At 37.8% G+C, this 12,048-nt stretch overlaps 1 protein-coding gene across 1 annotated transcript; it reads left to right on the plus strand.

Annotated features, from left to right (window-relative positions):
* The first annotated feature begins 7,147 nt into the window (after positions 1 to 7,147).
* Positions 7,148 to 10,579, plus strand: LOC113027339 (olfactomedin-like). Its single transcript, XM_026176957.1, has 5 exons — positions 7,148 to 7,186; positions 7,283 to 7,441; positions 7,942 to 8,154; positions 8,291 to 8,423; positions 9,650 to 10,579. The coding sequence occupies exons 1-5, from the start codon at positions 7,148 to 7,150 to the stop codon at positions 10,495 to 10,497; spliced, it is 1,392 nt and encodes a 463-aa protein (XP_026032742.1). The 3' UTR covers positions 10,498 to 10,579.
* The last annotated feature ends 1,469 nt before the right edge of the window (positions 10,580 to 12,048 follow it).

Here is a 12,048-nt window from a genome sequence, read left to right on the forward strand (position 1 = left end):
GCTGAACAAAACCCTCTCTAAAGTGTTTGATTGTGGCACTGGGACTGCAGCAGCACCTTCTAACTTGCAAACACTCCCACTATCCTGTGGATATGAGGAAGTGGATGTGGGTGTGTTTGCATTTTTATCCATCGCTTTGTTTTCTCTATTTTCTGATTTGGATTACAGCAACACCGAGAATTTGCACTTAAGCATGGGAAATGACAGTAAAAGCATCTTCAGCTATACAAAATAAATATCTCACATTTAATAAAGTACCAAATAACAGCTAAAGGATTCAAACTCTGAGTCACTGTTAAACCTATGGTCTATGTGTGATGAGAGGAAGATGCAAACCAATCCAAAAGCTGTGAACAGTGACTAATGGATGTATTTTATTCATTTTTTTTTTTTTTGTTATTTTTTCATGAAATTCTATCAGGAAAAGAAAGTCATGGTCATACACTAAATGAACTATTTGAATTTTATAGTTAATTCTGGGTTTTGTTATTCATACAGTGTGTTAGCCACTACCACATTTTGGTGCACACTAAGCTCTTTTAACTGTATCACATATAAATGTACAGTCTTGTGCAGACTTTCTTCTCGTCTCAGACAGTCCCAGACACTGACACGGTCACTGTCCTAATGAGGACACGGATAAGATATATCTTTTAGTGCATGTGTTTGAACATAAAGCCAATAACACAAGAGCTCTAAGAAGAGCTGGAAACAAGCCCAAAGACATTTTTAACCACCTGCCAGCGCCATTCTCCTGTCAAAACTGGTCCATTTAGAAATTAGGCTGGAAGATCAGACTACAAGACTACAATGCTGAATGTCTATGGTTACATGTTGAAGGTAAGGCTCTGGCAGCTTTGCTGGGGTCAGCTAACACAAATAGCTTTGTGCAGATCTGAAAAAGAAACAAAGTTGTGTTAGCAATATAGAAGAGTTTTGTTTCTTTCCTGGACACAGTTTGTACTTTCCTATCATGCTCTTGTTTTCTTGTGCAATAAAGCAGTGCTATTTTATTCCTCTCAGCATACAAACTGAAATCAGCTGATGGTAGGGCAGGTGTGCAAGAAGAAAAAAACATTTTTGTTTGTTTGTTTGTTTTTTTGTTTGTTTTGCATCACTCTAGGAGTAATGGAAGGTGCAGATTTTAGGAACAGAAAGTGAATAACTTTATGCAAAGTTTAACTGAATGAAACTTGGCTTAAAGATGACATTGCACAGTTTTTCTCATTACTTCAATATAATGTACATCTATGTAGAGAAAACAAAATGTGGAAGGTGTTTCTATTTCTATTCATAACAACGTTGATTTTGTTGATAATAAGGATGTTACTATTCACCTTACTCTAAAATGTCTTCCTTTAGTATTTCATATTATAAAAAATATAAAAATCAGTTTACTAAAAGATTAAAACTAGCCAAGAAAATTTTTGTTCTGAAAAGTCAGGGGAATCATGTAAAAATGTTCAAAACACATGGAATGTCATTAATGAAATGCTAAATAAAGAACACTCTGGAAGTATTCCATCTCAACTATCCAATGGCATTAAGAATTTCAGTATTTTGCTTGATACTTTTTTGGTAATGTTGACCCTTCATTAGCTAAAAACATTGTAATATCACACAATGCCATTTACAAAAAAGTTTAGCACAATTATTGTAAAGGTTTGGAGATGAGAGGTGTGGACCCAAGCGCAGACAATGATGCAGGAGAGAGTGTCTCAAACGGAAAACAAGCCTTTACTTTGCCTGATGAAACACTACAGAAACAAAAGCAGAGGAAAACTGAAGGAAGCAAACTAAACCTAAACTGGGTAAAGCTAAGTATAACAACATGGGGAACATAGAAAACAGAACCTTACAACCGGGAATGTGGCACATGAAACACTGGGGATGACAGACAGGCATGATACACAGACACTCCGACGAAGAACAGAGGAAACAACGCACTAAATAGACACACAAGGTAAGAAGGAAATGGCACACAGGAGGGAGACACAGCTGAACGTGGGACTCTCCAAAGTAAAACAGGAAATACAAGACAGAAAACCACAATTCCCAGAATGAAACTTAAACTAGAAACACAAAACACTGGGTTGCAGACACATGACAATGACACCTATTCTTGTTTAGGTGTGTTTGACCGTCCAACTCCTAAAAAGATTTTGCAAATAATACTAAAATGAAAGACGTTGCTCCAGGCCACATCGAGATAAGAGCTAGTCTTATTAAGAAAGTAGATCCTCTTATTGTTGAACCCTTTACACACGTTCTTTCTTTGTTCTTAAAAATAGGTATTGTACCAAGGGATTTAAAAGTAGTTAAAGTAATTCCTTTATTCAAACTTGGAATATACTAGTTTCTTTAGTAACTATCGGCCTATTTCCATGTTACCTGTTCTCTTCAAAGTACTTGAAAAATTAGTTCACACAAGAATTTCAAAACATCTGTCTGATAGTAATATATTGTATAATCACCAGTATGGATTCAGAGAAAAAAATGCCTATGGCTCTTCTACAGGTCTACAGTAGTTAAAATTACAACAGATTTAGATGACGAAAAATATTTTCTGGGTATATTCCTAGATGTGCCAAAGGCGTTTGACACAGTTAATTTTTAAATTCTCTTAATAAAATTTAATAACATTGGAATATTGTTCTTGAATGGTTTCATAGTTACCTTTTTAAAAGAGAACAATATGTCTCTATTAATAACCAGAATTCCAATAGACTTAAACTTGTATGTGGGGTTCCCCAAGGTTCCATTTTGGACCCTCTCTTATTTTTAATTTAAATTAATGACTTTAAAAAATGTCTGTAAAAATGTACTCCCTATTATGTTTGCAGAAGACAATTCTCTTCTGTTGTTGGTTGGAGCAGATCATCGCGTGGCTTCCCACAGACCCAAGTGTGGGTCCAGTGCACCTTCCAGCCAGCTTGCCAAGGCTCGGGGGCTGGCCCGTTCCAGCTACGAGAGGGAGACTCCAGGGCATGAGCAGACATTAACCCATTTCCATTTGCATTTCTCCACAGGTCTCGGCGACTGCAGACATTGTGCCTTACTAGCCGAGACCCGCACGAGCGCCAGTGCAGGCATGTTGGAGGTGCGAGTGACTGGGACATGTCCGCTGGGAGACCCAGGGTGACCCAGGAAAAAACACTGGAAGCCCCAAAGATACACCCACCACTCACGTGGATCATGACAGAAACCACTTCTCTGGTGAGCACCATTTTGATATGCGGCCTGGCGTGATGGCGCATTGACGGCCCTAGGGGTTACCTGAGCATAAGAGGCAAATTGTTCAAAATAATTGACTATAAAATAATTGTCACACTTTCGTTTGGCTTGTTCTGAGCCCCTGATACTTTCCAGCGCCTCATGGACCAGGTGCTGTGTCCACACGCTGCATATGGTGCCGCCTATTTGGATGACAACAAAAGAATACACTTTATATAAGATATTACATCCTACATGTTGTAAAGTTTATGCTATGTGATATAATGTCATAATGTTGCTTTTTAGGCTGTGAAACCCACGGTCTGTGTGTGGTGACCGGAAGATGCAAAACCAATCCAAAAGCTGGGAACAGTGACTAATACATCTACTTTTTTCATTTAAAAAAAATCATGAAATTCCTTCAGGAACAAAAAGTGACTCTTGTACACTGAATGCAACGAACTGCCACAAAACAGCCACAGTGTGACCAATTGCACCATTTGAATTTTATATTTAAATCTGGCTTTTGTTATCACATTTTGGTACACACCATGCTCTTTGACCATATCACATGTAGATGTATAGTCCAGTGCAGACTTTATCTTTGTCTCAGACAGTCCCACACACTCACACAGTTCTTGTTCTAATGAGAACATAGATAAGACCTATCTTTTAGTGTTTGTGTTTGTATATGAAGACAATAAGACAAAAAAAGAGCTGTAAACCAGCCGAAAGACATTTTAAACCACTTGCTACGGGAATTCTTTTGTTGAAGAAAAATTCCTGGTCCAGGTAGAAATCCCACTACAAGATCGAACTACAAGACTACAATACTGAATGTCTTTGGTTACATGTCGAAGATCAGGCTCCGACAGCTTGGATCGGGTCAGCCAACACAAACAACTTTGTGCAGATGCTTGAAAAGGAACAAGGAACTTAGTTAATAGAGTTTTGTTTCTTTCCTGGACACCGTTTGCACTTTCCCATCATGCTCTTGTTTTCTTGTGCAATAAAAAGAAAAAGTAATACCCACATCTTCACCAGAAGAAAAAAAACATGTTTATTTGATTGTTTTTCATCACTCTAAGAGTAATCGATGCAGGTTTTGGGAACAGAAAGTGAACATTCTGCACTGAGAGTGTAAAATAGCCACGTGGTACAACTGAACCATTTGAAATAGATTTTAATTTCTGGGGTTTTCTACCTGTGCAGTGTGTTAGCTACTACCACATTTTTGTGCATGGTAAGCTTTGTGACTTTCATAATGTGTAAAGATTTGTTAAAATAATGCAGTCTTCACATCTACTTGTCCACACAAACTGATATGTTCCCCAAAAGGTTCAAGCTATTTAATTTATTTGTACTTTTTTATTGATTGATTAACTGTACTAAATTGGATATCCTTTATCATATTCTCTTTCTTAATTATTGGCAAAAATTAAGAAATACAGAGAAGCCGAGAAAAACAACTAGAAATCAACAACTACGAAACCCAACAGGAGGGAAAACAGAAGAGGAACTGTGTTCCTTCTTTCCGATATTGCTATCGCTCTGTACAGTTACATCTAAAATTTCTTCAACTAGACTGACAGGCATTTTTTTCTGGTTTAAATACACATATATTACATGATTGTATATATGAAATCTGCCACCCAGCTGGGGTCTTTCTCTGTTGGGTTTACATGCTGCAGATGCTGAGTGGGTTTTGTCTGGACACCCAGCATCCTCCCACAGTCCAAAAATATGCATGTGGGTCTATTTCTCTAGTAGTACCTCATCTCTTAGCTTAACTCCAGCCTCCTACTGAACATGAATTAGTAAGCAGTTAACCTTGTGAGGCCTGAGTCGTCATCAACCCAAACCCTGGCTCTGATAAGCAAAAAAAGACCTTATAGGAAAAAATGTAAAAAGTTTTTAGATGTTTCCAAATAATTATTTGTTTGTCACCTGAGTGACAAACAAATAATTAGACAGTTGAAAAGTAAATTAAATGAAAAAAATCACAAACTAACCATAGGCCAAATTTCAGTTACTAAAACAAAACTGTTGATTCTTTGTTCTCCAACAAAAGCAGTCCAATCATTTTCTGCTACCACTTCAAAAACAGCTTCATGACTTTAAAAAATGTTAAGTTTACAGTACATACTAATGGTAATATTGGATAATGTGTGATATTAACCAAGACTACATTCACTTCAATTCAATTTTATTTATACAGCACATTCATTTATAAATCACTTTTGCACTAAATATTGTAAGGTAAAGATCCTACAACATTGAAAAGATAATAGAGAAAACCCTACAATCATAGGACCCCCACGAGCAAAGTGCTTTTGTTAGGGTACCTGGGTCTGGTGATCCAGTGGTTTTGATTTTGTTCATCTATATTCTGTTATATTCTGTTTATTTCTTGCTCCCCAAGTTCTTTAGTGTCTCCTTATTTCCAGTCTTAGGTTTTGTTTATATGCCTTCCCTGTGTTCAGTGTTATGCTTTTGTCATGTCTGTCTCAGTGTCATGTCCACGTTACTGCGTTATATTTCCTGTTTTACGTTGACAGTCTGTGTCCCATGTTAATGTTTTCAGGTTTGCTCCCCCTCGGTCTCGTTATGTCTGATGACTCCCAGCTGTGCTCTCCTCTTGTGTGTCATTCCTTCGTTATCCCTCTGTGTATTGAAGCCTTAGGTTTTCCTTGGTCTGTGTCATGATCTCCCTTTCTTTTCAGTTTAGTTACGTTCGTGTTGAGCAATAAAACTGTTTTGAGTGCACTTTTTACCTCCTGGTGTCTGCACATTGGGTCCTCCATTCCTGCCTAGTGCACACAGTCCAGCTTTGGCAACGATGGGAACAAAAACTCCCTTTTAACAGGAAGAAACCTCCAGCAGAACCATTCTCATGGTGGGGAGGGGAGGCCTCTGCCGTGACCGGCTTGGGTTAGGGGAGGAACACAGGACGAAGAAACGCTGTGGAGAGCCAGATATCAATAATAACTAATAATTAAATACAGAGAGGTGTATAAATACATAGTTAGTGAAAAAGGTGACTCAAAATAATTGGTACCGTCTATTTCAAAAGGTTTTTTTTAATTATGTTGATAAATACATGTCTTAGATGTTTCTTTATTATATTTTGTTTATCGATAGCAGTCTAAACCTGTTGTAATTACAAGCTACAGCCATCTACAATCTGCTGGTGATGTTTCAGAGCTAGATAATGCAATAATACTACATCCTTACTGTGCATTCTAAGCTCTGTATTGTGAGATGTGTGTGTGTATGTGTATGTATACATATATATATACATATATATATATCACTTTATTTACAAACATAAGCTTTAACATCTACCAATACAAAGTAATACCTCTCTGCAGATGCCCATTTTTTAAAGCTTAACTTTATTTATTAATCATAAAAAAATGTTGACCATAAAACAGCTAATGACTACAAACGTCAACACTACAAGGTAAATTGTTTGAATCATTTTCTTCTGCAAGCAGCTTTTTCAGGAATCTGATTTTCATACTAACATATGATAAAAACTCAATTGCTATTGGATATAGTTTTTTTTTTCATGTGAATTTAGCTTTAAAATCAGTGAGCAGTTCATTAGACTTGCTTTACATAGTTAAAAATAGATAAATAAATGAGAAATAAACAACAACATTTTAAAAAAATGCAATACTCCTCTAGAACAAAAAAGTGAAAATGAGAGCCAATAAACTAACAATGCATAAAGAAAGTGGGCGGGGTCTTACAAACCACCAGTTTGATGTTCTTAGTTGTGTCATTTGTCCAAGTGGTTTTAAGGCTGTGGAGCAACTCATCAGTGACAGGAAGCAAACCGGCAAATTCTGTGTTTGTTGTGAGTGAGTTTTTCTAAAGAAAACAGAAGAAGACTGTGTGTCAGTGTTGGTCCATCTCAGTTTCTCTAAAAATGCTGCAGCTGCTTCTATTGCTCCTGCTGTCATCCACAGTAAGTCACACAGTATTATATGTAGTATTGTTCTGTTATTGTTTGTTTACCATGTATATAAGTCTTAAGAATTTATGCTCCTATTTGCAAAATCAGGCTGACAGCCAGAGTCAGCAAGTGTCGGGCTACAAGAAGGCAAATGCATGTGTGTGCCAGCTAAACTCCACCATGTGGCTGTTCCCTGCTCAGAAGTTTAAGTACGTGTTGGAGGAAGTTCACACCTGTGAAGGATCTCTGAATAACCTACAAGAAGAGGTAAGAACTCATCTATATGCTTTATTGTACTGAAGTAAGCTCTCAGGAACTAACGTTGTACTATTAAACAACTAAAATACAAGTAAAAATGAATCAATAATCAAGAAAACATTATTTAATAATTCATTAATTATTATTACCATAATGAATACTGAGTATGGGTATAATCAATTAATCAATTTGTTTTTTTTATTTTTATTTTATTGCTATGTCTAGTTTTATTACTATGTGCATATTAGTATTGTACAGCACTTTGGTCTACCAGGTGTGTTTTTAAATAAATAAATGATGATGATGATGAATCAATCAATCAATGTTTCAATATTTAAAGATGAACAGTTTATCAAAGTTACTTTATTTTTTATATCATTTCTCCAACCACTTTTTCTTTCCCCTCGAAACAATAACTTTTTAAAATTTGGGTTTATTTTTACATTGTTCCTATGGAAAAAAAAGCCATGTCTTTGAACAAAGATTTTTTTTGTCTGCATTTCTTGCAGCTGACGTTCTCCAGCCAACGTCTTCCTCTGATCCAGGATCAGTTTACCAAATTTACAGTCCGGCTGGAGCCCTACAACTACCTGCACTCCCAGGGCCTGTATACAGAACTGTCCCTGCACCAGCTGGGCCAGGTGCTCAGCCAGTTACAGGTGGACATCGATGTGGTCCACAGCCAGCTTAACAACTCCGAGACACAGAAACTCTCCAAAGAGGTAGAGCTAAAATAGCAAATGGCAGCAAAATACAACAGAAAGAAATAAGTTGATGTTATACTATGTCAGGTCACAAGTGAACTGTTGTGATGTAACATAATTATAAATAGAATAATATTATATCTGTCTTTGAAAGGCTGAGAAACTACATAAACATGTAAACAAGATGCAAACAATAGACACGGTTAACATGAAGACTGTGAAGGAGAAACTGCGCTACCTAAAGAATAAGTTGGAGACCTGCAAGTCAATCCCCAAAGACTTCAGAGGTATGTGTGTGTGTGTGTGTGTGTGTGTGTGTGTGTGTGTGTGTGTGTGTGTGTGTGTGTGTGTGTGTGTGTGTGTGTGTGTGTGTGTGTGTGTGTGTGTGTGACATAGAGAGACAAGGGAATAAATCAGTTATCAGTTAATATGTTGCAATCAATGATCCCTTGTGACAGTGATTCTTAAATGAGATGGCAGGAGTGTATTTGTATTTTGGCTCTAACAAACTGAAACTAATGAGAAACACAATTTTTGTTTTTAAGATTTATGTGTGCATTCATCAGTTAGAAAAACGGAGTTTAGAAAATTCTGTGGCAGAAAAGAAAACAATTAAGAGCTGATGGTCAGGTTATATCCACATTCCAAAAGAAGCATAATGTTTTTCAGTCAAATTGAGTTGCATTCCCATGACGGCAGTACCAGCCAACTTAAGTTGATAAGTCAACTGATGTCCTTTTATGCTCCCAGTTGTTAAATAAATGGGGTACTTTTCAAAGTACCTTAACATGAATAGCATCTACAAGACCCTTTGCCACATACGTCCATGGCAACTCCACCTTATCTGATTTAACCTCCTAAGACCCGAACTCTTTATTTGGTGTCTGAACACAGCAGTATTTTTCCTCAGTACAAAAACAAAATGAGAAACAACAATTGTGCCCCTTTTAGCAAAATTTCTGTAACAAAGCAAAAAAAGTAAAAGATTTCTGAGCACTGAATGAAAAACAAAACATTTCTCTCCCAAACTGCTACTTCAAACATGTTTACACCTACTGTATGTGTGTAAAATTTTGTATTGTGGTCTAGACAAGCCAAAATGTGATGTCCACATATGTGGACACCAGGTCCTAGGAGTTTAATCATTGTCATATCTGTCATGAGTTATTCCTGTTCTGTTCTGTGCTGAGCCTTGATGTTGTTCTGCTGAACCTGCCTTGGGTTTTCAACATGTGGAATAAATAATATGTTTTCACCGATCCTCACAGAATTCAGATTTGGATTTTTGGCTCTAACTACGCATGGAGGGGTGGAGAGAACCCAATACAGAGCCATGCCACTCTAGAAATAAAAGCTTATTTTCACTGATCGTGACTGAAATCAGATTTGAGCTCCTTCCCCTTTTCAAAGCAAACACACACCCTCAGGGGATGATTAACAGCTGATGTTGATAAATGACTGACTGTATCTTATAATATGCTTCAGAAATCTTCTGATCTTTCTGTCTTTCCAGGTCAGGACAGGCACTGTCTCAAAGGTCTGATCACCAACATCAGTGACCCTATCACAGCTAAAGTCAGCCCTTTTGGTAAGAGCTGTGTCTCTGGTTCGTGGGGAAAACAAGCCCAGAAAGAGAGCGATGGGCAGAAGAACAGTTACTGGGTTCAACCTCTGCTCAGCAGCTACATCTGGGGCAACACTGTGCGCCTTTACCAAACCTATGAAGACCTCATGGCCTCAACAAACCACAGGGACTTTACATTTGCCTCATCGTACAGCCATCCCAACGCCATTGAGGGTCCCAGTGCTGTGCTGTACGGTAAGGCTCTGTACTATAACTGCTACCGCTCTGCAGACGTTTGCCGGTACGACCTGGAGACCAACGAGGTCAAACGGGTGACTCTTCCAGGCACCGGTGTGGGTTTCAACAACAAGTTCCCCTATTGTTACTACGATTGCCAGCTCAATAGTGATATTGATGTAGAGGCAGATGAAACAGGACTGTGGGCTCTCTATGCCACTCTAGGTAACCATGGTAACCTCGTGATCAGCCGCTTAGTTTGGGACAGCGAGGTGAAGAGTCTCAACGTGACACAGACGTGGGAAACGAGGCTGTTCAAGAAGGCAGTAAGTAACGCCTTCATGGTGTGCGGTGTGATGTACGCGACTCGTTACGTTAATGAGTACCGGGAGGAGGTGTTCTACGCCTTCGACACAGCCACAGGCAAAGAAGACAACTCACTAGCAATACCACTGGAGAAGGTAGCTAAAGCAGTGGCTAGTCTGAGCTACAATCCCACCAACAAGCAGATCTACATGTACAACGATGGATACTTGCTGGCCTACCAGGTTTACTTCTGATCTGAAGCTTTGTAGCTAGTTATTGTCACATGACCAAGCAAAACAAAACAAAAAAGGCAATGGCTGTTTTGTGCAGCAGCAATTTTATTCGGTCTTGCAAATGCTGAAGATAAATCATGTATGATGTACAAAAGAACAACCATAATAAAGAGTTAAGTAACAATGAGATGAAAACTCTTTATGCCCTTTTTTGCTCTCTTTACTAGTATTTTTTTTAAAACACACAAAAAAACACACACACATAGACACACACACAGAGACAGACACGCACATTTTTCTTGTTGACTGTGACCAGCTAGTTAATGTATTAATGTTTAGCAGGTGACAAAAAGACATGTTAACATTTCCAAATCTTAAAAATTCCCTTAGAGTGCTGTTACTATGTAAAATGTAAATAAACCCAGGTTTGATTGCCAATACAACATAGAAAACAAATCAACAGCTTAAACTAAGAAAATGTATCATTTTTAAAAAATTGGCTCATAGTAAGGGAACAAATTGCAGTTGTACCAGGTGTCTACAGTAGGTGGCAGTGTGATCCCACTCTGGAGTGGATGAGGACAGATGTTTCCACTGCTGAGCCACGGTTTCCAGTTTCTGGCTGGCTGCCTCTTAGACACACCCAAAGCTCTGCTCCCATAATGACAGAAGCCAAACAGCAGCCTGCTGGCTCAAGACGAAACTCTGCGGTCTGCTTTTTACCATGTATGCGGTGGGACCGAGCTCATGTTTCTGTGCAGTTAAAATAGGCTGGGCAGAATCTACATGTTCTGTAATGACATGCTGGATCCTGAACATTTTGGTAACCTTTACAGATTAAGTTTGTGTTTCTTTCTGAAATCCACCCTTTCATTGTTGGTCTACTAACACTGTCACACACATATGGGAAATAATAAATGACTAAAAACGATCTAATTGCACACATAATGCTAATATCTATATATCACAGTGGAGGCCTCCAACCCTTTCAACAATTTTCCCTTTTTTGTATATCTGTGGAAAATCGCTGCATCAGATAAAAATTACAATTTTGCGTAGGAGTGCACAGCAATTTCACACTACCTTGTTCTAGTAGTGTGCTTAATAATAATTAATATCAAAATGAAATTGAGGTGGTGAAGCATAATTTTTCAAAATTACAAATGAATGCAGGAGCCAAGCGTCCAGGCACAACTGTTTAATTTGCTATTTGATGCCCTCTGAGTTTCTGTGGGCATTAAAGCTGGTATATTTTTATGCTTTTTAACGCCTGTGTTTTTTGCCGTTGCGGTTGTTTTTGTTGTTGTTTTAAATATAAATGAAATTATTTTGTTTTCCATTTGTTGCCAGAATCAGGTGACCACGTTTTCATTAAAACTAACTTTATTGTTAAGGCAAAGTGTAAGTGTTACTTATGAATCAGTAAAAAACAATCCTCTCTTGTTATATTACTTTAATGATCTTGTTATAAAATGATAACTGACGTAGAGAGATTCGAAAGCTATAACACAGCATCTTTCAGATATTGTATTAATAAGAATTTACAGGCATATTTTAAGACACCTTTAGCCA

Source organism: Astatotilapia calliptera, chromosome 7 (genome assembly GCF_900246225.1).
Source record: "Astatotilapia calliptera chromosome 7, fAstCal1.2, whole genome shotgun sequence".
Classification (NCBI taxonomy): Eukaryota; Metazoa; Chordata; class Actinopteri; order Cichliformes; family Cichlidae; genus Astatotilapia; species Astatotilapia calliptera.